A 27438-nucleotide genomic window follows, 5' to 3' on the forward strand; every position below is an offset into this window, starting at 1 on the left:
AATGCCTAGAAAGTTACTGAATGGTATTTTCAAACCCTCTCGATTTGGGGTTAAAAAACAACAACAGATAAACCCTAGCTTTAACTAACAAGTCACCAATTTGATGATGAGTATGGGATTGAGGGCATTTCGAAAGAAACAGAAGGAAGGGAGGGAGGGTAGAATTTGAAGTTATTTGCAGTATTTTAACAGTAGAATGGTATAATTGCTGATTTTTTTTTTAACATGAACCATGCTGTGCATTGAGTCAATGTTCAGTAAATATGGACTAATTTTCATGTTTCAACATCCTTTTTTAAAATCCCAAGATATGAGGTACCTGGGTAGCTCAGTCAGTTAAGTGTCTGCCTTCAGCTCAGGTCATGATCCTGGAGTCCTGGGATCAAGCCCCACATTGGGCTTTCTGCTCAGCGGGGAGCCTGCTTCTCCCTCTGCCCCTTACCCTGCTTTCATGCTCTAATAAAGAAAATCTTAAAAAAAAACAAAACCCCAAAATAAATACATAAAATGGGGGTGAGAAGTATCCACAAAAACCTGAAATAGAGACTTTTTTTTTTTTAAGATTTTATTTATTTATTTGAGAGAGAGACAGTGAAAGAGAACATGAGAGGGGAGAAAATCAGAGGGAGAAGCAGACTCTCCAAGGAGCAGGGAGCCCGATGTGGGACTCGATCCCAGGACCCTGGGATCATGACCTGAGCCAAAGGCAGTCGCTTAACCAACTGAGCCATCCAGGCGCCCGACTTTTTTTTTTTTTTTTAAAGACAAAAGTATTAATGGAACTACAGGACACAGATTCAGGAAGAAATCTTTGACTGGAGCGTTCTGTGGGAGGTGATCAAAATATGTGTCATAAGGAAATGTTAGGATGAGATTCAGTGCAATTATCTTCTGTCGTCACTTTAGCCCTGGATCTGTTTTGATGACACTTTGCGATATTTTGCAAAGGTTTCAGGGGGCTCCACCAAGCATTTCCATGATGCTAGTCTCAGACACAATACCGAGAAACACAGTGTTTTGTTGGTCCTCGAGGAAAACCAGGGTCTCCACTGGGCAAGACAGTGACCCAGATGAGGGCTGTCCTGCCCGCTTGCGTACCTGTTGTTTTGCTAACATTTTTTCTTTGATTTCTAACTCCATTTTTAACTGTCTTTCCAGAAGGGCAGCTTTCTTCATGATAGTTGCTATAGTGATCTCCTTCTGATGAAGCTCCTCGGTTAGGTCAGAGATTTCGTTCCTCATTCTTTCCTGCTCAGAGCCGTGGTCCTCTTCCTCCTGATAGAGTTGCCTTCTTATCTGCAGTAGAGACATTGTGGCAAATATTAACACGTCTTTTCCTTTATCAAGCAACTTAAGGCTTTTGTTAGCCATGTTCAGCCTTTCCGTCCTGTCTTAAACCTTTGGCAAGCCCCACTTTACCCTCCTTTTCCGATCAATGCTGAATTAAAGAGATACTTACAATAAATGACTCATTTACTTTTTTTCCTTTCAAGTTCAAAATTCTGTTGTTCACTTCTAGTTTCTATTGTATGCAAGTCATCACTTACTACCAATGCTACTTTGATAGGAAGTCAAAGAAAATAAAATATTATCAAGCACTTACCTCCAAGCATAACTGAGGTCTAATTAGAATACAAAACCTGCACATAATTATTGTATACAATTTGGTGAGTTTGGACATACACTCATGTTACTATCATCACAATCAATACAATAATCATACCCATTACCTCTGGAAGTTTCCCCGTGTTCCTTTTTTGCTTTAGACCCTCTTAAAAATTTAAGTGCATAATTCATTGCTGTCAACTATAGATACTGTTCTAGAACTTAACTTTATACCCATCAAATGACCACTGAGGAATGCTTGGTAGAAGAGACTTGGACCCACTATGCAGAGGCAGATGGATCAACCATGTTTTTAGGGAGAAAAAATTGGCTTAGAATGATTAAGTGACTTGTTCAAGGTCCCAAAGCTATTAACCAACAGAGCTGGGACTAGAACCTAGGACTCTGAGCTTTAAATTCAGTGCCTTTTTGACTAAATTATGTGTACCTTGTATGTCTAAACACTATGTTTTTCAGAATCACATTATATTAAATTTCAAACTTAATGTGTCTATGAAAATGCATCACCTCCTCCCCTTAAGCAGGTGGAGTCTCGTTCTCAACCATAGGCCTTCCCTGTCAGCAACCTCCGGACCACCCGGGGCTCCTCCCCACCCTTGTCCTACCACATGCAGACAGGCAGCAAGTTCTGTCCCTCACACTTCACCTCTAAACTGCTCCTCCGCTCTCCATCTCTACTACTACTGTCTTGGTCCAGCCTCTTACCACCTTTCTAGAAATCATTCACTGTCTCTCATTCTTGAGATTTGGAGATAAAGTACATAGTCGCCAATTTCATGAAAATCATAGTCCCTTGTGGGAAAAAATCAATAGTTACAACACAGAGTAGCAATCCACATCAGCAGTATGCAGTAGAGGGATGCTTAACCCAGGCTGGGGATATCAGGATGGGCTTCCTGGAAGAGGGGACATCAGACAAATACTGAAGGATGAATGGAAGCCAGATGGGAGGCAGGGATGGAGAAGTGCCCCAGGCAAAGAGTGCAGGGAAGACAGGCAGGGGTCGGGGTTTGTGGAGAAACGCATGCCCAGTGAAGCAAAAGGAGCCTGGGGTGGCGATGACTCGATGTGCTGTGAGAAATAAGGCTGGAGAGCTTAATGGAGCCCATCCACAAAGATTTATATGAATTTCTCCAGGGCACTTAATTCTAAAATTGATTTTTTTTTCATTTCATCTTTAAAGGTTTTAGGATCTATCTGTAAAAGAATAAGGGCACTCTCTTTCTCTCTCTCTCTCTCTCTCTCTCTCTTTAAACATAGCCAGAATATCAATATCTTAAAAATATTAGCAATTCCTCAATATCATCAAATATCCAGGAAGTATTCAAATTTAAAAATGTGTCAGGACTGTAATGAATGTTTTTTGCTTATTCGAATTGTGATCTAAATATGAGGACTGGCTCATATCTTTATAAAGCCCCTTGTTTTGTGTTTGTGTGTGTTCTAGTCTATATACATCATTTCATTTAATTCCTGCAACAGTTCTCTAGTTTATGGAATGAAAAGTTAAGTACGTAACCTTTCTAAGTCATATTCCTGCTGACAGGAAGTCTGATTCTAAGACCTTACCCCCCGTGCTATGTAACCTCTGGGAGGTTACATTACCACGGTGCTATGTAACCCCTGGGAGCCGAACCCTGAAAGGTTGTTCACACAGTGGAAAAGCTAGCATGGGATGACCTAATGTGGAAAGGATGCAAGTCCAGAAGGAAAACCTGATCTGTCCTCAGCTCTATACCACCAACCCCTCATGTGGGATTCTATGTTTATTATTAACAATCTTAGAATTTCAGAGTTGGGGGTGTGCATTGGAGGCTCAGTCAGTTAAGCATCTGACTCTTGATTTTGCTCAGGTCATGATCTCAGGGTCGTGAGATTGAGCCTCATGTTGGGCTCTGCACTGGGTGTGAAGCCTGCTTAAATTCTCTCCCTCCCTCTACCTCTACCCCTTAAAAGAAAAAAAGAAAAAGAATTTCAGATTTGGATATGACCTTAGGAATCTCACAGTCCAAGCCCAACCCCATCACTGAACAGATGGAGAGGGAAAAAAAGACTCCCAAGGAAGGGAATGAACTGGGCCTAAGTTATCCAGCTCCTAAGAGCAGGAGAGAAGAGTACAGATATCCTCACCCTGAGGACAGTGTGAAACATCTCCTTTCATTTCCAATCTTCTCTCTCCAATTTTTTTTTTCTTTACAATTTATTTGATGAAACCACAGGGTTCTTTGTGTGGTTTGTCCCAGTTTGGATTTTGCTAATGGCATCCCTGTTGTGTAGTTAACATGTTTTCTCAAAATGGAACTTTCAGAATACAAAAAAAAAAAAAAATGAATATACTATTAGGAAAAAGGAGTAAACTGTTTTTATTATTTTCAGAGCATTCAGATATTAAAACAACATGCTCTGCTGCAAAGCTTCCCTCTAAATGAGATTAATTTACCAAGCTCTAAATGACTTTTGGCTTTATTAAAAATGTCAATTTTATCACGAAGTACATGACAAAAATAGTTCTACACTGAAAAAAGAGAAAGAAAGCAAGCACTTGCAGGATTCATAATACGTGGCTCTTGTTGCTTTTATTACAAGAGAATGAAAATGCTCTCCACAAACACTTCCTGGGAGCTCTAGCTATTTATACACAATTCATTTGTTACCTTTCTTGCATGGCAGTGCATTATCTAGAGGTCTCCAAGAGCCTATGAAGATAATTTGTGCCTTGCCTTCTCTCCTTCCATACTGAAACTGTGCAATGTCAGTAGATTCCTATTATTCAAAGTGTTACTGAGTCTATGGGTTAAGAATAGTGTAACTCTACTTTAGGTGGCTTTAATCAACCTTTGTATCATAATGCCTTCGCTGGGGATACCAGCAAAGATGTAGTTTTTTAAAGTTATATGTTTAAATAGCAGTGAAATCAGTTTCATAGGATTATGTGAAAAATAAAAGGAAAATGATCTTTAGTTTATAACACCTCTTCTACACTTAATAGCTACGTGATGGTCAACTCTGTGGGAGACAGAATTTGTCTTTTGCATCACTGTAGTTCCTACAGAAACAAGCAGAATAGCCATAGTCCTACTCAATGCTCAATAAATGTATTTTGAATTTATACAAATGGCAACTGAATTTATGAGCCTACACAATTATGGGAGACCTTCACGTTAATATTAATTCACTTGTTTTCCAAATATTTATTTTCACTTTTGTATGTCAGGTGCTGTCCTGGGCTAGATGATGATTTGAATCCATGCCCAGGTTTTCCCTACTTTTAACAATTGTTTAGATCATATAACATTGACTATTTAGGTGTGGTTCAAACCTAAAGACTAAAGACATGGGTAGTAGCCATGATAAGCTCATGGAAAGGAAGCCCCTACTGGATTCTGTTAGAGGGCGAAGAGAATATACTTTTTGTAGAGAGCTGAGAACCACAAGGTCTTCGACGACAGAGCTCAGGCCTTAATCATCCCTGTATTGCTTGTTATTGGCAGATTACTTGGCATGGCTTAGGTGCTCAGTGACAAACGTGGGTGTAACCAATAACAATGGCAGCCTCCACTCACTCAGCATCTCCTCTGAGCTAGGCAGGCCCTGTTCCAAGCACTTTACATGCATTTTTAAAATGGATTTTAACTTAAGGGGAGGGTATGGGCTCTGGAGTCAGATTGCCTGGATCTGAATCTGACCTCTGCTGCCAATGGCTGTGTAATATTGGGGCAAATTACCCAACTTCTCTGTGCCTTAGTGTCCTCAAATGTACAAAAAGATGATGTTATACTACTTTATAAACTGTTGTGAGGAATCAATGAGCTGAGATTTGCTAGGCCCTCAGAGCCCCTCCTGGTGCATGGGGACTGCTATTTAAGTAGCAGAATTATTAGTAGCCCCTTTAAGCCTCATCACAGTTGTAGCAGGCAGGTACTACACATTCCATCTTCATCCTAGAAATGGGCAACTTGCCCAGGCAACTTCCCCGAGCTTATGTACCTACTCGATGGTTGGAGGCCTGAGTCTGGGCTCTCATACTTCTTGCAATAAGCTACTTGTCATGGAGCCCAGTGTCACAGGGAATGAGAAGGAAGGTCCCCCCCACCCCCGGCCCATTTTGTGTTCAAGGACTTCAGATCAGCCTGGAAGAATGAAACCCATTTTTTCCCATACCTTGTTCAATTCTTTTTCATGATTTGGTTGATCTAGGTTCACTGAAAACAGCTCTTTCCTCTTCCTTTCTGATTCTTTAGTAGAAGGTGAATAAGATGATTCAAGTCTACAAATTGAACAATGCGAATAAAAATTAAACTTAACTTGGTAAACTGTCATAGTTATATTGTCAATTTAGACTGTTGTAGGTTGTAGAGATAGATTATTAGTTTATTGGAAAAATTTCTAGTTCCAGATTGCAAATTCTAATACATTCAGATCCCATAAGTATTTATATATTTAACTGAGTGCAAATGGTTTGAGTGAAAAAAAAAGGTAGCAATTAATATGGAATTTCAATTATGCCTTGAAAATTGACAGAATACTGAGTTTGCATTTGTAGATAAGATTTTTATATAAGGAGACTATTTCCTATAATAAAATAGCTTGGGAGCCCCTTTAAAAAAAGGAAACACATCTAACTAGCTTGTACATCATGGAAAGGAACTATGCCAAGAGAAGTCTGAGGGGAGCAGCTACTCCATAAAAGTGACCCAAAATAACTAAATCTGACTGTCTACCCAGAGAAAGCACAGATACATCTGTTCTTTGGCTGCTTAATTTATAAAAGGAATTGCCAGCGCATAGGGATACCAGAGGGGAAACGCAGAAACTAGTATAAAAAGTATAATTTCTATAGGAGGTTTGGAGAAGTACAACTGGGTTCACTTCTAAATAAGGGAAGTTGGTAAATGAAAAAAAATCATTGAAACAGAAAATAAAAATAGCCAGACAAGGACAGTAGCATGCTTTCTATTGTTTGACTAATCTCTTCAAGTCTGGTGTTTTGAGGAATGTACCCACCTGTAAGGGAGTACAAGTTCAGATTTCCAAAGAACTTTTTAAAAGGCTCCATATATCACAAACTTAAACCACACAAACAGAATCTGAGCAATGACAGAGAAATACCTGATGTAAATACTGAAAAGAAAGAGATATTTTAAAAGGTATAGGTTTGTAGTGATATCCCTGAGGTACTTGTATCTAGACTGTATTGCCTTTCTTCTGATTATCAAATATATGTGTTAACTGTAGAACACAGAGGATATCAGAGTATATGCTGCTATTATATCATCAGGGAAAAAGAATTATTGGCATTTTTGTGTATATTATCATCTTTCTTCTATGCATGTGGTTATAAATGTATAAATGTTTCCCATACAATTAGAAAGTTCTGCACACATTATTTTTCAGTCCCCTTTTGTTTCCTACTCAGTAATATATTGTGAGCATTTTATCCAATATTCTCTTCCAACATTATTTCAGAATCAGTCTTAAATTTTTCTTATTTGCTATTATTTGAAAGGGGTGAAAAATGACATTTCCTATTTTTCAATTCTTCCAAAGCAATTTCAAGGAATGGAATGCTGAATGAATTGGGGGGGGGGAAAACACCCTCATGATGGTCTTGTAAATTTCACTGAGCAACTGGAACAAACACTGAAGGTCAATGTGGACAAGTTCACAAGAAGAAAACAGTAATCATGCTAATATAAAATGCTAATAATCATAGTATGTGAAGGAATTATCATTTGTTAGGTAATGGAATTATTTTTAATAATTCTCAGAACATATCACACCACAGTGCTTCTGTAGCTAAAGAAAAAGGAAAATCTAACAAAATCATAGCATTATTGAGAAAGGTTCTGAGAATGAGTAAAAAGCATTACTATGCTACTTGTATAAAACTACTGTGTGTCTATACCCAGGAGGCTGGGCTGCCTCGTGTTTATACCACTGGAAAGAAAAATAGAGTCCAAAGGAAAGAAACCAAAACAATAGAAAGGCTATTTGTTCTTCATATAAGGTTTCTATAGGAAACCTTTCTTCATATAAGAACAAACCAAAAGCATGAGAAACTTTCAATGGGAAAGATGAAGGTTAAGAAGACTAGGCCCAAAGTCTGAAATACAATGGAAGCTGTGAAAAGATAAGTATCTATCTTTCCATCACATCTCAGAATAATACTAGAACTGAGGAATACCCTCCAAACAACAAAGCTGAAGTTTGGAGACCAAAATAAATACCACTTAAAGCAGAGAATGGCATTAGGCATAACAAAAGAATTGTATTGGCCAAATATGTGAGTAACTGCAAGATTTTAGATGATATCATACCTTGAAGGAAAGCGGACGAGGTCTGGAGTTCAGCACTGGCCTTGTGGGACAGCACCACAGAAAGTACCTACAGTGGTCTTCCATAAAACCACAGCTACACAGGGCGTGAAAGGTTTGCTCTTCTGGGAAATTTCTTACGTATTTAGGCATATACATCCTTTGTACAAAGACATTTCTCATCAACTCACCACCCTGGAACAGTGCCTTGTACGCTATATTTTCCCAGTAGATTTATTAATGATCAGTGATGAAATCTGTAGCTTGCATATACAGTATTCTCTAGCGCTGACTGGCTAATAGGCATTCTACTGTCTTTGGTGAGATACACAATAGGTCATTTTTTAGGAAGTTAATTTGACATTTGTTGTAAGTGTAGAGCTCAAAAAAAATTCAAGCAAGTCCCGCAACTTTAAACAAAGAATCATTGCCTTTAAAATCAGGTAATCATCTTTCAGCAAAATATCCCTTACCATTTGATTATCAGTTTTTAAAATCTTATCATTAGCCTTCAGATCTGAGAAGGATTCAAGTTCCAGTGAGAATTAGAACATTAGTGAGTGGTTCGAACAGTCAGACTTTCTACTCACAAGTATAAATATTTCATTATCCTTAGCAGTCCCATTTCCTTTGTGGTTCAGGAATATACAATATCTGTCTGATTTTAAAAGAGGAAAAAAATCTGCTCTAACAAAACCCCCTTAATGGAACTGACAAAGTAGTGAGTATGGAGACCAAAAGAAATACATTTACAAGTGAAAAAGTTAGTAACAGGTTTATAGGCAATCAAAATAAAAACATTTGAAAATATGGAATAAATCTTATTTATCAATATATGCAATTAAATATCAGCTTAATACTACTTTCTTTACAGTATCCTGAAAAATAAAAGTTCTAAGAAAATGTCCAAATCACTGTGCTACATAAGTATCCATAAATAAGAATATGATATAATTTTCTAGCTAAGTAAATATATTCATTTTGAAGATGAAATAATCATGGATTTAATTTTTAATACCAAATATTATTCAATAATTAACAGCATGTTAATACAAAACAAAGACAATTCTCATTTTAAATCTCAAACTCTTAAGATATTCAAACACTGTGTCTTGAACTGCTTCTCTCAGCCTGCTGAGTATAAAGAATATACCTTTTTTTACTTTCTTGAATATTTTGGCACTCTCCTATTTTTAATAATTCTCTGTGCAGCTGCAATCGTTCCATTTCTATGATTCTCAAGAGATCATCACGTGACTGTAACTCACTTTTCACCTCTGAGAGTCCTGCTTCCATGGCCTATATAAAAACATCAAAGAGGTCCAGTGCTCACATTTGGATATCATGATTATAATATATTTAAAATATTTAACATCTAGGAACCAGCCTAATTCCAAATTAAGTGGTATTCAGTCCTTGGTTGGCTCTGTCTTACAGAATTCCATTCATTCATTCATTTACTCAACGAATATTTGCTGAGTCCTTATTATGTGCTCAACCCTGATGATACAGACATAGACTCTGTTCTCAGCGAGCTTACAGTCTAGGGATAAGGAGTAATCATTAATCATACAAATCTGATCACACTATATGGGGGTTTGCGAGATTCATAAAGGTATGAATAAAATATTAATGTGTAAAATTTGGATTAATGCCAATAATTCCTAATTTAAAGACAATAGCCAAGAAGAATCTAATTTCAAAGCTGGCGAACACAGTGAGTTATAAACCGTGGTCTGTGGGTCCACTACTGTCCAACAATCCAGTGAATCCAGTGTTTTATTTTGTTGATAAGAGGTTTGAGCAAGATTAAAAGCTGCTGGGAAGGGTCCAGGTAGGAGAGAGGAGGAAAAATTGTAATGGTGTCGGTTCCTGGGAAGGTGGGCGGAGTGAGTTCCAAAGTCCAAGTGGAGGAATCGCCTAAAACAAAAAATGAAGGAAGGAAGGAAGATGGAATGTAGAATGGAAGTTTGTGCCTCTGAATATGGAGAGATAAGACAGTGGCTTTCTGTTGGCTTCTATTTTTCTTGTGAAACAGAAATATTTCACTAGAAGGAGAAGGGGAGGTGGGGGTATCAGAGGAATTTTTAAAAAGATTTTATTTATTTATTTGAGAGAGAGAGAGAGAGAGAGCATGAGCAGGGGAAGGGGTGGAGGGGGAGGGGAGAAGCAGACTCCCCTCTGAGCAGGGAGCATGATGTGGGGCTTGATCCCAGGACCCTGGGATCATAACCCGAGCTGAAGGCAGATGCTTAACTGACTGAGTCACCCAGGTGTGCCCATGGGATTGATGTTTAAGAGTGGAGAAGGTCTGACATGGCCAGCAATCAGGATGGGAGAATCTGTTGACTGGAGCAGCAGAAGAGGCTTCCTGGCAGTGCTGAGTACTCATTTGAGATTCGTGGCCATGACCTGTTGAGTGATCTTCTCCAGCAGTACTTGGCTGTTCTCTGGGAGAAAGGTTATGGCAGAGTACTTTCAAATCATCAGGTTCCATCTACTCACATATACAGGGAAACTAATATTTATTAAGCACACCTGACCCAGGTCATCAGCTCCATTGCCACTTTAGTAGATGAGGAAATCAAAGGTCAGAGTTGGTCCACATTCACAAAGCTCAAAAATGGCAGATTTTAGAAAAGAAAAATCCAGGTCTTTTGTCTACTAGTCCAGTTGGAACATCCAAAATGCAAAAATAATTTGTTTCATGAAAAATTAATGAAACAGACTGTTGGTTAAAAACAGTCTGTTTCATTAATGAAACAGCTTATTGGTTAAAACAGGGTGGGGTGTTATGAAGGTGGGAGGTTCCCCTGCTAATAAAGGCTGTAGAAAATATCTTTAAAAAATAATTGGTTCAATAACAAATTTATCTGAATATAATCCACATACCATAAAATTCACCCATTGAAAGCATATAATTCAGCGGACCTTAGTATGTTCACAAAGTTCTGCAGGTATCACCACTAATTCCAGAACATTTTCATCACAACCAAAATAAACCCCATATCCATTAGTACTCATTTCCCATTTTCCCTCCCCCTTGTCCCTGGCAGCCACGAACATACGTTCTGTCTCTATGGAATTGCCTATTCTGGACATTTCACACAAATGGACTCCTATAATATGTGGCCTTTGCAACTGGCTTCTTTCACTCAGCATAATGCTTTCAAGGCGCATCCAAGTTATAGCAGGTATTGGGATTTTATTCCTTTTTGGTGAGGGATAATATTTAATTATATGAATATGCCACATTTTGTTTATTAGTTTGTCAGTTGCTGGACATCTGATGTTTCTTCTTTTTGGCCATAATACTGCTATAAAATTTCATGTACAAGCTTTGGGCATGTTTCCTTATTCATTAATTCTTATCCCCAAATTCAGAGAGCCTAGAAATATAATTATGCAGACAGTATAGGACATATGAGTTCCCAAAGAAACTTTTTTTTAACCAAAGCCTTAGATTTATATTATTTTCCGGGAGACCTAGAGACCTGCGTTTGTGGAAAGACCTCATTGCAATACATTAGCCCCACAAGTTCCCCGCTGACTTGGAAATAAGAGTAAAAATATATTCCAACAGGTGATCTAATAAACTTGTTTGGATAAAGATGTGTTTGAATAAAGACCCTGTTTCAAACATTGAGGATTTTTCAGATGAGGCTGAAATTTCAAAATAAATAAAAGAAATGTGAAACAATAGATTCACAAGTAGAAAAACAAATTGATTTGATGTATATGTCATCCATTACTTTGGCTAATTGAAGAAGGCACCATCTGGGCTCCCTGACTTGCAGATTTGCCACCGCTTGAAGCTACACGTGGGCAAGAAGCTTCACTTGGGGAAAGGAGAGGATAAAAAGGCTTTAACTCCAGGCCATTGAAATGCAGAGTCACCATGGGCTAGAGTTAATTAAAATTCAGTAAAATGTGATAATAATAGTTTATTTGTTTACTGTTATTGGAAAAGAATACCTATAAGACTGATATTTGGGAAAAATAAGCTTATTTGTGATCTAGCTACCCAGGTAAGAGAATTTATCAAAATTGAAACTTTTCATAATATAAATCAATAATAATGATTTGACACGTTTTTCTAGCATGGATGAATATGCAAAATACTTTAATTATAATAGACAGAATTATGTAAATTGACTATAAAAGTACAAGAAAAGAAGCTTTGCTGATACAGATAAATTGAGAGTTGTTTTTTGACTTAATGCAATATCCCTTTGAATTCAATGTCAATAATACTGAGATGACACAGAATTAGTGAATTTGTTTAACTTAGATGTAGCTTTAAAATTGGCATGATTTTGCATAAAATCCAAATTAATTATTTGTCACTGTGGATGCAAATATTTAAAAAAAAAGGACTCTTTGGTACTTGGTTCAGTGACCAGAATACTATCAAGATTGTTTGGAACAAATTAGATATGTAAATCTACTTTTTTTTTTTCTTAAGTAAACGTGACCCCTGATGTGGGGCTGGAACTCACAACCTCAAGATCGAGAGTGGCATCCTCTACCGAATGAGCCAGCCAGGAGCCCCTGTAAATCTACTTTTTGAACTGTAAATTTTATGACATCTAAACACAGATCAAGTATTTCCAGTGACTACTTGGCTTTCAAATTGAGGTATGTTGTAAGTGTAACTACACACCAGATTTTGAGGACTTAGTATGAAAAGAAATGTAAAATATCTCATTATCTCATTAATAACTTTTTACGTTGATTATATGTTGAAATGATAATATTTTAACCACTGAGCCACCCAGGCACCCTGAAATGCTAATGCTTTAGATATATGTTGGTTTGAATAAAATATATCACTATTATGTATTAATTTCATCCATGTCTTATGACTTTTTTTTAATGTGATTACTAGAAAAATGTAAAATGATAGTTGTGACTTGTATTGTATTTCTGTGGGACAATGTGGCTCTAGTGCCTTAAGGATCCATTAACAAGCCAACAGAAAAGGTCAGTTTTGGGGGGGCATAGGTATTAGAAAAACGCAACAATTTCTTTTTGTCATTAACTTCTAATGGGAAATGCCACATATTTTAAAAATGTGAGCATAGTATAGCGTAGTAAATAAATATGTGCAATGGCATTAATATGTATGCAGACACATTTCAAAGTTGTGGAAAGACAAGTGAGATGTGATTCATGTGAAAATCCAGATGCAGCTGGCATTAAAGTGTGTTGTAAACTAAAGAGAATTGTATATACTATAAGTGACAGTAATTCAAATTGAAATGGTTGTCTTTCTAAATTCATGTGTGAGATGTGGAACACTGTCACATGACAGGTTTGCAAAAAGAGAAGAGAAACTTCTTTCTAAATATATGTACTGGTTAAGTGATTATTTACCTCTAATTATTCCCATTTGGTAAAATATGAATTTTGTAAAACAAGTTTAAGGCCCATCTATTTAGTTAGAAATTTGCCTAATGGTTTGAGAGCAGTGCTTTTTAAACCTTCACACCAGCTACCAAATAGTAAATAATTGATAACTTCTTATTTCATATTTGCTTTAAAGCAAGAGAATGAAACATAGGTCAAATTTAGAAATAAAACAAGGAAAAGGGCAAATAAAAGCATTATTTTCAGCATTTGTCTTCTAAAGACATCAAAAACAATTAGTGTTTTCTTGGGCATAGAAATCTGATCTGTTAGCTACCTTCAAGTTTTTGAACCAAATTACTTCTCAAAGATCTTTTTCACTTAAAGCTTTAACATACTTTCATATGTTAAGCATACTCCAGAATAATTTGGTTTTTTAATACATGTGATTCTTTTGTGAAATACAAAATGGAGATTCTTGGTTTAAATTTAATAATATCCCTAGACCTAAGGATAACTAAATTATTTTTGTTTAGTGAACAAAAATCTGTAAAAATAACTTTGGCAAATTGTCTCATAGAAATTGGCATAGAAATAAAGATAAGTAAGGGTCATATTAAAATGTATCATTAACTATGAAAAAGATCATAAAATAGAGTAGAAAATTCCTCATGAAGAATATGAGAAAAAGAAATATTTCAAAATTTAAATCAAGTTTTCTCAACCTCGGCACTATCTATACTTTGTTCTGGATAATTCTTTGTTGTGGGGGTTGTCTTGTGCATTATTGGATGTAGTGTATCAGGCCTCTACACACTAGATGCCAATAGCATCCCTCTACCCCATTATGACAACCACAGATATATCCAAGCATCACCAGGTGTCACTTGGGAAGCAAAATCACTCCACTAGAGAATCACCAATTTAAAGGAAAGTCATAATGTTTAGGGACAACTAATACTGTTACTTTATAACCTTTGGTATAAATATCAATATGAATTATTTCATAATTGATTGACTTCTATGAGTGGCTGGGCTTTTATTTTGCTAGTATATATTCAGGAACATTGGTAAATCATTATGTATGTTAATATACATATATATCAGGAAAAGTGAAAGTGGATAACATGGCCTTTCCTTAGGCCAGACGAGCTATGGAGCCTTCTCAGGAGTGCATGTATGTAAGTCCTGAGAAGTCTGTAGAGCTCTCGGGCAGAAGGATGAGACATACCCTGCTGAACTTGGGTCAGGAGAGTTGATTTATTCCCAAAGGACACATCTCCCAAAGGACAGGGAGGCCTTGACCATTAGGTGGTCTGAGGTCTCTACTTCCTGCTACACGTTCAGATTCTCTGGTTGCACCTTCTCCCTTCTTGTCAATAGGAGTGTCAGTGTGAGAAGTGTTCATATAAGTCATTCACTTGGAGAGAGGGAAGAGATTATAGTCTGAACTGAGAATGTGAATTTATTAATGTTTCTCAATGTATACTCTTCCTCTATCTGCAACATTCTTTCTTTTAACCAGATTCCTCAACTCCCTTCCTGGAAAAATATAACAGATGAAATTCTGAGAAGGAGAAAGGTGGTGCTGGTCAAGGAAAGCATTATAGAGAAGGTCAGTCATGCCACCAAGGAAGGAGAACAGAGGCTGTTTCTAGAATACAGGGTAAGAGCAGCCATTTCTATTTTCCAGGTGAGCCCAAGAACTGAAGGCTGAACCTCAGCGTATAACAGAGAATGTTCTTGGATGCTATAATAGGTCCAGACAAAATTTTTTGGGGGGAGATTAAGAGAAACTGATGTTAGTGGAGAAGTTGAACCTCACGGAAGCATACAAGCAGACTCCATAACTGGGCTCACTCATGAAATACGTTAGGGAAAACTAAAGAGAATAGAACAGAAAATAGATTTCTGGGGACCAGAACCAAAAAGACCTCAAAAAGGGACAAAGAAGACTGACTCTTCAGTCTGTGCTGGAGGACCTAAAACCCAGGGGAGAATATTTGGGAACGACCCACAAATATATTCTCCTAACTTACTGACTGTGATCCCGGTGCAGACTCTAGCAGTACAAAGACAGCTGCAGAATGTCTTGAAATAAAAGACAGAGGCCTGACCAATTGCCCAGGGAGATTGAGAAGGGAGCCCCTGAGAGAAAATGCCCTCAGAAGTAGAGGTCCTGCAAACCCCTCAGTCAGGACTGGTGGGCTGATAGGCAACTGAACACCAGAAGTCACCTGACAGCCTCTCGAGTAGAAGAGGAAGGGCTAGTCTGATTTATGGTATAGCAAAGCTGGAGAAAACACCGTTGGTACCACCCCCATTTCTAAACAATTTGTGGCTTGTTCAGGGCTTAGGATCTGTGGTTTGCTCACTTTGTTTGTTTACATCTATATGATGATTTGTATTAGAATCACACCCCTGCCCCCCCCCCCCCCCCGCCCCACACAAAGCTGGATTTAGGGATGGAGGAGATGTCCTTCTCTTAGAAATACCATGGAGGAGGAGAAGCCGGGAGCCTCGTGTTCAGCCCCCCTACAGATATGGAGAAAGAGGAAATGGAGGAGTAGATGCCGGTAGAGAAAGAAAGAAAAGAACGAATCCCATATATAATGTGTCAGGATGGGGAAATGAGGAGTTGGCCCAAGACTAAAAAATGACCTCGGGAATTTAAGTGGTAGAAGATCCTGAGTAATATCTTAGAGAAGTGGAGGTCTGCTCAGATAGTGACCTCCAGAGTTTATATCTCAGCGTGAGGAAGGGATGGAGTGGAACTAAGAATGGGCCAGCAGACATGCTCGAGCTGGTAGAAAGAGGCCAAATGCTTGTAGGGGGGAGATAAGACCAAAACGGGAGATAAAACTATAGAATCTGTCAACTAACTGGGATATCCATGAATAAGAAATATATATTGAGTAAAGAAATTGGTAATGACCAATTTTGATGAATGCTGTATTACTTTCTTAGTGACGCAGAAGTAGACGAGAGAGAGAGAGAGAGAGAGAGAAGGAGGAGAGGAAGGAAGGAAGAACAAAAGAACAGAGAGAGGAAGAAAGGGAAGGAGGGGGAGGGAGGAAGAGACAGAAAGATTGCTGGGTTAAGAAGAAAATTCATGCTTAGAAAAACCAGCAATCACATCTGCCAGGATAGAAATTTCTTAAGAACAAACAACTCCCCCCACCCCAAACTCCAGACTATTTGGTAAATGATTATGGTAAAGTGAACAGTGATAAATCCCAGGGAGTGACCTCCATGCCTCTCATTGAGGTAATTAGATTGTTGACCTCTTACTGGTCTCCTGGATCTTCAACCCAGGATTTCTGCAAGTCAGGGAGGCACAGGGTCAGAGAGAATCTGGGGACACAGGGCAGCGTGTGGCCAGAGGGCCATGGTGTTAGGCACGGGGTCTGTGAGTGAGCGCTTTTCTGTCCTGGTAACGCCATCGTTCTGTACTACTGGAGCACTCATGTTCACTCTAGTGGGGAAAAGCATCTATGGGATTAGAGAATTTACCTATCAAGTGAGAATTACTAAGAAGAACTAGGAACAGAATTTACACATGGCATAGAAAATTAGCTTTCTAATCTATATACCAGTTCAGTCACGATTTCTACAACTCATGGGCAGTATCAGTTGTAAAATAAAGAATCACCTGGCACTGTCTTTGGTACATCTTCAGTTCTTGTAAGAGCTTCTGATTTTCATCTTGTAACTTATTCCTGCTTAATGCTATTTCACTCACAGCTGACTTTAGTTTTTCAATAATGAACTCATCTCTTTCACTGGTTTCGCAACTATGATCCGGGTCACACATCAACCGAGGATCTTCTGAGCTGCTGTCTTCTGAGCACTGCTTTTTACCGCTGAGTTGAGTTTGGTAACTTTGTGCCTGTTTCTGAAAAAGATTAATTAAGACTGTGTTAATGAAAGGGAGAACATCGTATTTAAGCTTCCATAAATAACATTCAAGAATGGGAGAAAAGGCTTGGGAAAAACATCTTTCAGTATGTTTGTAGTGGAGTTTCTCTTTGTAATTCGTTTTTTTTTTTTTTTTTCTAAAACCTCCATTTCAGATGATGTAAAGAGAAAACATAGTTGTAGAACCTCAGAGCAAAGACACAGAGTAGGAATGGGGGTTTGGAGTAGGGAAGTCTTAATAAGAAACAATGTACAGAAGAGGAAAATTGTGGCTACAATCACACAATAGTTGAAAAGGTCAATAGGATGGAAAATAACCAAAATGAACAAAATTAAACAAAGACACTTGGATTGTAGGAAAGACTTGTCAACATGTATAACAAGGGTCAACAATTCTTAATGTACAAAAACTTCTTACATACATAAGAAAAAGAGAAACAACACAAAAGAAAAACTGGCAAAATTTATAAACAGGAAATCACAGAAAAGGAAATGGAAAAGTCTAAGAAGGAAAGGAAGAGATGCTCAACCTTACAAGTAGTCAGAGAAATGCAAAACAAATCAAGCCATTCTGCTATCAGTCCAAGTTGGTAAAAATAAAAAGACTGATAACATTCCATATTGGTGAATATATGAGTACCCCCACAAAATGTCCATGAATGAAAATTACTATAATCTTTTGGGAAGTAATATGCTGGTATTTATCTTAAAAATTTGAATATACATAATGCCCTGTGGCTCAAGAATTATTTCTAGGATTTTTAATCTAACAAAAGAGAAATATTAGCATTTAAAGATGTATGTACAAGGATATTTGTTAGAGTATTATAATAGCAAAAAACCTAAAAACAACCTGAATGCTCATCAATAAGGAAATGATTGAAAGAATTATGGTATAGCTACTATATACTATGATACATATGGTAATAGAAACCAAATTCTATTAAATATTATTCAGAATTAATTAATGACTTGAAAGAGTATCCATGAGGAAGGATAATTATTAAGTAAAACAACAAAATTTTAAAAAGGAAAAAATATACAACTCCCCCCAAATACATACTTTACATGTTTGTACAAACAAAGAAAAAGTACAGAAAGAAAAACACCTATTATTTGTATTAAATCAATAAGAATAGAGAAGATGAAGTTATAGGTTTTACATTGTATTATTTTGTATTGTTGAATTCAGAGACCATATATAACTTAAGTAATTCAAGGAATGTAAAGAATGAAAAATAAGAAAACAAACCAAAATCAAACAAAAACCACAGTTTCTCACTGGCTTCAATAAAAATTCCAAATTCCTTGGCCAGGACTTTAAAGCTTATTATAATCTGTATTCAACTCACCAGGCTTACCAACTCCTACCCTTCCTCGCCTTCCCCAGGGACTCGCAGCCAACTGGCCCATTCTCAATACCCATAATTTTCCTTTTGCTCTCTTGCTTCAGTCATTTTACTCCCATTACTTCCACCACCCAAAATATCTTCTCAAAATACAACCATTCTTCAAGGTCCAGCCCAGTCCTACTCCTGTTGGAGGACAGTTGCTCACTATCTCAGCCCAAGATTTTCCCTTACTCCTCTGAACTCTAAAAGGGTTTCCTATTCACTTGCCATTAATTATCTGTAAATATATACATGTGTTGTCTCTACACCTAAGCTGTAAGGTTCTCGAGGTCAGGAACCAAGCAATCTCAGACTTTTTAAGCAACTTGCCCATAGGCATGCAAAAACATACGTTTTTAAATTATATAATCAAACGGTCACTTTTAAAAGTACCATCCTTTGAGACATGTAGACTAAATTCACCATTACAAATTTTCATGCACTTGCGACTTTACCCAGTGTTAGATCTACTCTGGTTATTTTCTCTTAGTTGGCATTTTTATCTGTAATAAGATTGGTTACAAAGATGGCAATAGTCAACCTCTAATTTTTTCTAAGTTAGAGGGTAGTATTAGGTAATGTACCTGAAATTGATTACACTTCTCAGATAATAATTTTTGTTGAGCATCTAAAGAAACCAGATGAGTCTGATAGAGTATCTCTTGCTTGTCCCATTCTCTTGACTTTGCTCTAAATTCCTTTTTAAAAAGTGGGGGACAAACATAAATTGAAGAAAATTATTCACTTAAAAGCACAATGAGTAAGGTTTCTTTCATTTGTACATCTTCATTCTAAACAACTATATCCATTCTTTCCTCATTTGGAAAACAAAATAAAGTCACTCATCTTGAGTTTATTACTAGATATAGCTTCTGATTCTTATCACCAAACCTGTATTCTTAATTTTATTTGTTTGTTTTTATGGGATGAGGCTTGGACTGATTTAGTGACTTTGTCCCCTTGTGGATTTCAAGGCTACTGTCCAAGGTAAAGCCAAAATCAGCTAATTCTGGGGGAACAGAACAGCTATTTCAGGTCTAACTTAGGATACCAGCAGAGCTTCCCTGGGGAAGAAGTGGGGTAATGAGTTTGATGCAACATACTTGGTTCTACAAGTTTTTGTTCAAAGTAGAGTATTTGCAGAACATGGATGTTCACAACTTAACACAAGGAAGGGATATGGCTTTGGGAATCAATCAGTCAAGGAAGGCTATAAATTAGGAGGCTCTTACAGTAATTAAAGATGACCTGAAATTGAGTGGTAGTCATAAGGTTGGAAAACTATAGATATGCCCCCCTTTAAATATATAATACCCTATGATAAATGGACCATGTTTATTAAGACAAATGGGAACAGTTCATATAAAGTTATTGACTTTGATTCTGACATTTCACAATTTAAAATTAGGTACACAAAAACAGGGTCTTCAATAATAGCGACAAATTTACAAAACTAGGCTCCTTTATAAAATAGCTGATATTTCAAATTAGTATAATGCAGATTTTAAAAATTCCTGTTTACTTTTAATTTTGGAAGGAATTTTTGGAGTTAGAAGTCAAAATATGGACAAGGTTGACTTATACGGTTCATATCTTTCAGATAATACTAGTATTTAGCAACACACACCTGACAATCTCAATCTTGAAAATAAATATTTCCCAGCATGCTTTAAGAGAAGGCAAATTCTCTTTATGAATTCTACAACAGGTAGAAATGAGGTCAAGAATGAGGCCAAGTAGGCTAGAAATTTGGGTCACAGAAATATCAGCAGGTGCTCATAACAGTCCTGGTTTCTCGATGTTACAGATGTATTGGTTTCAAAACTGGTTTCAAGCCCACAAACATATCCATAAGTTATGGGACCATAAAGAGACCTAGGGAGATTTATTAGGATTTTTTTTAGGGGCTGGAGTTATCCCTACTAGGTTTCAGAGAGTCTGTAGACTTGCCTAAACCTCCAGAGTAAATTCCCCACGGCTGGAAAAACTTTTCTGGTTCTTCAAGGTTGAGAGTGGGTCAGGGTCATTAAGATTAATTTCTAGGGGAAGTCCATTATATTATATGTTTTTTTAATCCCTTTACTAAATACTGGAAGACAAACTCACATTTCCTTAGTGATGGTATATGCCAAGGGCTCTACAAACCTCTACCTGTAAGATGGCTTTCACTTTTTAGTATGAATATTTCATACTTACATAAAAGTAGAGATTTAAAAAAAACTCCCATGTACCCTTCACCCAGTTTGACCACCATCAACCTAACCACCTCCATCCCCCCTCTCTCTCCACCCTTTCTTTGTTGGACTGTTTTAAGACAACTTCCAGACCTCATGTATCCTCACCTCTAAATGCTTCAGTGCGCATCTAAATATATACAAATGTGTATTTTCTTCTCATGTAGCCACAATGTCACCTATAAGGTATTTTAACCCCAATTATTGGTGAAAAAATGAAATCTCTGGGAGGCTAACAACTTGCCTACAGGTCACAAGGCAAATAAACGAGTCAGTCAGGAAGTGTTCTAAATTATAAACTGTCATGTTCTTCCACATCAACATGCTATTTCCCATTTCTCTGTTACTAGACCAGTGAATAAACATGGAAAAACATGCTTAGATGCAGACTAAAACTGGAATAGCCCATCTCTTACACATTAATTTTTCATATGGCCCTAAGTAAAAGGTGTTTCCATAATTATACAGATTAAACCACCTATACAGTGTGCTTAAAAATTTTTATATAAGTAGAAACCCATCAAGTCATATATATATATTATATATAATATATATGTATATATACACATATGATATATATACACACATATATGTGTACATGTGTATATATGTGTATATATACATACATATATATTTTTTAGAGAGAGTGCATGAGCAGAGGAGGGAGTGGCAGAGGGAGAGATACTCTCAAGCAGCCTCCACCCCCAGCACGGAGCCTGACATGAGGCTCGATCTCATGACCCTGACATCATGACATAAGCCGAAATCAAGAGTCAGATGCTTAATCGACTCAACCACCCAGGTGCTCCAGCTCATATTTTGCTACTAATTTCATCTATAAATTCATGAAATCTATTCTATGTAAATATTTCATTCCCTAAATGCAAAAGTGTTCACACAAAGTACTTAATATTAATTTCAGACTTTTTTTTGTCTGAATAATTTGTATGGCTGTGGTTGTCCCATAAAACCCCATGAGAAATCAATCAAAAGCTAATCAGTGACTTGATCTCAGCATTTTCAGTGAAAGCACATCTTTGGGCACCTTCTGAGATAAGGTATTTCTGAAGCCAGTCTGGTCATACCACCATAAGAGCCAGGTAGTTGGTTACACGTGGCACATGGTACATTTTCCTATAGAGTCAATTTTACTTAGCAGTAGTAATTTTGTATTTTTTTTTAAAAAACCTGTATTATTCAGTAGAATGTAAAATTTATAGGAATTTAAGAGCTAAAACCCAAGTTTTTCAGTAAAGTTCTTGCAACAGGTTAATTTTAGGGTTGTGGTCCTAGATTTTTCTTTCTTCTTTTAAAGATATTTTGGAGGGAAAGTTTAAGAAGGACTGTCAATTGAAGAGTAAAATGATGAAAATCAAACAGGGCAACGGCAGTTAGCTAGGAGGGAGTTAAGAGGCAGGAGACCAGGGAAAAGGGCAAACCTGGGCTGGATATGGGGGGTAAAAGAAAAGATCAATTCCTAGGTATGCACCTGGGTGACTGTGAGAGGCCAACTATGATGTATCAGGCAAGTAGAAGGAAGGGAAATCACCAGCTGGGGATGGTAAGGGGGATGCTGGGTTTTAGGGCTTGAGAGCAAAAGAAGAAATGGAATAGGCTATCTTGAGGTCAATTAATGAACAATAATGGAAGGCCTAGGAGCTGGTCTCAGGTTAAACAACAGGAATTTAGAGTAGAATCTACCTGCTGTTACATGACCTCTAGCAGGAATGCTCAAGAGCTCCGAAAAATAATGGGTTTGCTTTTTCCAAGGTTGGGAAGTTAGGAGATAAAAATAAATGAGTCCATGAATAGTAAGACAGAGATCTCCGAAGCTCTGGGTAATATGTGGTTGCTATCTTGGAGTGGCACTACCTCTTTAAGAAAAAAACCCTGAAACTCCAAGCCCTCTTCCAAAAACTGTTGGGAGGCTTCATTGGGATTTAAGTACCCAATAGTTAAATAGCCATTAAAAGATTTATTAGATATTCAATTTAACTGACCCCAGGGATGTCCTTCAATTTCACTCAACATCTGCAGTTTCTTTGAACTCTATTTTTTTTTTTTTTGGCTCTCCAAAAATGCTGATCTGTATAAAAGATGCATAAATCAAAGTGATGTTTTAATTCGCTAAGTGCCTAAAGGGAAGGTGCTCTAAGAAAATACATTGAATGAGCAGCTGATTTGTAATGGTGTTTGTTACCACAGCTGTACGTGCCATGGAGCACAGCGGAGACCGGAGACCGCCAGCCTGTAGCAGCGGCAGGAATCGATCCTGACAGTGCAGGAAAGAAACTAACAAAGTACATGGCTCACCTCTAATTTCTGGTTCAAGTTGCTCAGTTCAAAGGGTGTTTCATCTTTGAGGTGCGGTAACTCCTTTCGCCGAACTTTACTTTGTTTCAGCTGGTGTAGTCTCAGTTTCTCAAAGCTATTTGTCAGTTTGGAAAACTGGAAGTAAGAAAGAATGCCAACGTCTCACTGTGACTGGCTTTTATTTTTTTTTAATAGTTTTTTTTTTTTTAAGATTTTATTTATTTATTTGACAGACATAGATCACAAGTAGGCAGAGAGGCAGGCAGAGAGAGAGGAAGAAGCAGACTCCCTGCGGAGCAGAGAGCTTGACGCGGGGCTCAATCCCAAGACCCTGGAATCATGACCTGAGCCGAAGACAGAGGCTTTAACCCATTGAGCCACCCAGGCACCCCAGTGACTCGCTTTTCTGACTTGAATTCACAAGAGTTCTTTTCTTGGGCACATCTTTGATGATTTAAGTCATGATTGGAAAATGCAGTAATGCTTAAATCTTCTGATTTGTGAAGACAGGACCAGTTATTAAAACTAAATTATTGGAGCTGAACACCATTCGGTTTTCATGTGAATTTGGGACTTCATCAACTGCAGTTAAATGAGTCACTCATTTAACAAAACATAAATGTTTTGTTTAGCTTTGTTTTAACCATATGTAGCAAAGCTTACAAGTTTTAAAAACCAAGTTTTTTCTTTTATTTAGTGCCATCTTGTGTTGACAATTTTAATTTCAGTAACCCCTTCTATAAAATAACAAGTATGTATATTTTATTCAAGAAACTGAAAACTGAATTTAAAAGCTACAAATAGCATAAACTACTTATTCATGTTGATAGAAGTTTAAATAAATTTAAGTATCAAATTGATATAATTTTTTTCTTAGCAATAATTCTTTTAACTTAGACTGTACTATTTTTTCTGGTTTTTTTTTTGGGTATACCTTCAATAATAGATTAGAAGCAGCATGATCCATCAACATCTGTGGAGAAATTTCTAGATAACTATTTATAAAAGTTTTTTGGTTTTATTTTGAACTTTGTAATAATTATAATTACAGTATAATTATACGGTATAATATTAAGCCAGGAAATGACATTGGTACAATAGATGTGTATAGTTTTATGCTATCTTATCACCTGTGTAGATTTGTGTGACCACAACCACAATCAAGATACAGAACCATTCCAACAGCACAGAGACCTCCCTGCCTTTGTAGTGATACTCAGACCTCTCATCTTCCCACCCCTAACCCCTGGCAACCACTAATTTATTTCTATATCTATAATTTTGTCATTTGAGAATGTTATAAAATGGAATCAAATAGCATATGACATTTTGAGATTGGGTTTTTTTAGTCCCCATAATGCCCAGAAGATGCATGCTTGCATCAATAGTTCATTCCTTTTTATTATTCAGTCTTATTCCATGGTATGGAGGGAACTGCATTTGCTTGACCATTCATTTTGGTTATTTCCAATTTTGGCTCCCACAAATAAAGTTATGAACGGTCGCATCTACTTCTTCTGATATTAATATAGTCACTTGTTTTCTTCTTCTCATATTATTTTTAAAATTGAAATATAATTCACCTGCCATAAAAATCACCATTTAAAAATAAAATTAACTGGTTTTTAGTATATTCCATAGTTGTGCAACGATCAGATTACCTGATTTCAGAATATTTTCATTACCACAAAAAGAAACCCTAGAATGTTAGAATGGTTATACATTTCCTCCTACCCCCAGTCCCTAGAAACTATTAATCTGCTTTCTCTCTCTAGGGATTTGCCTATTCGGATCAGTTCATTTTAGTGGGATCATCATTATATGATCTTTTGTGTCTGGCTTCTTTCACTTTACGCTTTCAAGGTTCATCTGTGTTGTAGCATGGATCAATACCGAATAGTATGCCATTGCATGGATATGCCATATTTGGTTTCACTGTTCATCAATCGATGGACTTAGGATTCTTTCTAGTTTTTGCATATTACAAATAAAGCTGCTATGAGCACTTGTGTACAAGTTTCTGTGTGGTACATATATTTATTTCTCTTGGATACATAAGTAGGAGTGGAATTGCTGGATCATAGGGAAACTCTGAGTTTAACTTTTTAAGGCACTGCCGAACTACTTTCCAAGTGGCTGCACCATTTCCCAGTATTACTGAGAACATACAGGGTTCTAATTTCTCCATATCCTCACTGACATTTGCTATTGTCCATCTTTTTGATTATAGCCATTCTGGCCAGGGTGAATGAGTATCTCATAATTTGATATGCATTTCCTCAATGACTCATGATGTTGAGTATTTTTTCGTATGCTTATTGGATACTTGTATAGCTTCTCTGAAAAAATGTCTATTCATATCTTTGCCCATTTTAAAGTTAGGTCATTTACTTTTTATTATTGACTAGTATGAGTTGTTTTTTTTTTTCTGGACACTAGTCCTTTATCAGATATTTCATTTGTAAATATTTTCTCCCACTTTGTGAGTTGTCTCTTCATTTTCTTGATGGTGTCCTTTGAAGCACAGAGGTGGTTTGATTTTAATGAAGTTAAATTCATTTGATTTTTCTTGTGCTTTTGGTGCCAAATCTAAGAAACCATTGCCTAATCCAAAGTCATGAAGATCTACTCTGTGTTTTTTCTAAGAGCTTTATAGATTAAGTTTTTACAGTTAGGTCTTTAATCCATTTTGAGTTCATTTTTGTTTATGGTTTAGGTTTAACTTAGTTCTTTTACATGTGGATATTCAGTTGTGCCTTTATGTTTGTTGAAAAGACTCTTCTTTCTCCACAGAATTATCGTAGCACCGCTTCTGCTCTGATTAGTATTTGCATGGTATTTTTTTCTACCTTTTTATTTCAAATTACCTATATAGTTATGTCTGAAGTGAGTTTCTGGAACAGAACATACTGTGAGGCCATATTTTCTTAATTTACTCTGTCAATCTCCATCTTTTAACTGATGTATTTAGACATTTCCCATTTAATGTAATTATTGATATATTAGAGCTTAAGCCTTACTCTTGTTGTTCTTTTTTGTTTTCCAGTTTTTGGTTTCTCTATTTTAGCTTTTCTGTTTTCTTCAGGGTTATTTGAGCACTATTTATAATTCTTTCTTGGTTTATCTATAGGGTATTTGAATATTATCTATTTGAAAAGCTTTCTCAATTGGTGATCTAGGTATTACATTATATATACATAAGTCATTACAGTCTACTGGTGTCAACATCTTACCAGTTCAAGTGAAATGCAGAGGTTTTACTTTTTTTTATGTCTCTCTTTGCCCTGACCCATTTGTAACATAATTGTCTTAAGTATTCCTTCAACATACATTAAGAACTGCGTTAGACATGGTTATAATTTTTGCTTTATCTGTCGAACAATTTAGAAAACTCAAAGAGAAGGAAAGTATTGCTTTATCCATTTTTTAAAATGCTTTCCATTGTTTTTTATTCCTTCCTGATATCTCAAGATTCTTTCTTTGTCATTTCCTTCCTGCTAAAGGAACTTTCTTTAGCCATTCTTTGAAGGTAGGTTTATTAGTGACAAATTCTCTTAGTTATCCTTCATTTGAGAAGGACTTGGTTTTCCCTTCATTCCTAAGGATATTTTTTCTAGGCGTAGAATTCTGGGTTGACATTTATGTTCTTTCAGCAAATGAAAAATGTCCCACATTCTCTGGCCTCCATGGTTTCTGCTGAGAAATCTGTTATCTGAATTGATTCTTCAGGTAGGTAAGGTGTTATTTCTCTCTTCTGCTTCCAAGATTTTTTTCTTTGTCTGTTGGTTTTGAGAACTTTGTCTACAATATGTCTCGGTCTTGGTTTCTCTGTATTTATCTTGTTTGACTTTCTTTTTTTTTTTTTTATTTTTTATTTTTTATTTTTTATTTATTTATTTTTTACGTTTTTTTTTTTTTTCTTGTCTTGTTTGACTTTCACTCAGATTCTTGAATCTGTAGGTTTATATCTTTTACCAAGTTTTGACACTTTCACCTGTACTTCTTTGAATACTTTCTCATTCCCACTCTCCTCTCCCTTCTGGGACTCTATGACACAAATTTCCAATCTTTTGTTATAGTCCTGCATGTCCTTTAGCTTCATTTTCTTTTAGTCTGTTTTTTCTCTGTTGTTCAGATTGGTTAACTTCCATCCCGTTATCTTTAAGCTCACTAATTATTTCCTCCGTCCTCTTCATCCTACTTTTGAGTACATCCACTGAATTCTTTTAGTTTGGTTATTTCATTTTCCAGAGGTAAAATTTCTAACTGGCTGTTTATTATAGTTTTGTTTCT

The 27438-nt window shown here is 36.7% G+C and overlaps 1 protein-coding gene and 1 long non-coding RNA gene across 6 annotated transcripts in view; one reads left to right on the forward strand and one right to left on the reverse strand.

Moving 5' to 3' along the window:
• The window catches only part of DEUP1 (deuterosome assembly protein 1), an 81124-nt gene that overhangs the window by 29035 nt on the left and 24651 nt on the right, over window positions 1-27438 (reverse strand). For all 5 annotated transcript variants that reach the window (XM_032358768.1, XM_032358770.1, XM_032358769.1 and 2 more), the window contains exons 5-10: window positions 23146-23280; window positions 19183-19296; window positions 16942-17184; window positions 9094-9239; window positions 5788-5893; window positions 1099-1296 (exon numbers count right to left, since the gene is read on the reverse strand). In XM_032358768.1, the coding sequence (XP_032214659.1) occupies window positions 1099-1296; window positions 5788-5893; window positions 9094-9239; window positions 16942-17184; window positions 19183-19296; window positions 23146-23280 (942 nt within the window). The remainder of the gene's footprint in view (window positions 1-1098; window positions 1297-5787; window positions 5894-9093; window positions 9240-16941; window positions 17185-19182; window positions 19297-23145; window positions 23281-27438) is intronic.
• On the forward strand, window positions 12421-23152 carry LOC116599088. Its single transcript, XR_004289238.1, has 3 exons — window positions 12421-12578; window positions 14815-14955; window positions 23038-23152. It is a non-coding gene; the product is annotated as an uncharacterized LOC116599088 (long non-coding RNA).

The sequence above is a fragment of the Mustela erminea genome, chromosome 9 (assembly GCF_009829155.1).
Source record: "Mustela erminea isolate mMusErm1 chromosome 9, mMusErm1.Pri, whole genome shotgun sequence".
NCBI lineage: Eukaryota > Metazoa > Chordata > Mammalia > Carnivora > Mustelidae > Mustela > Mustela erminea.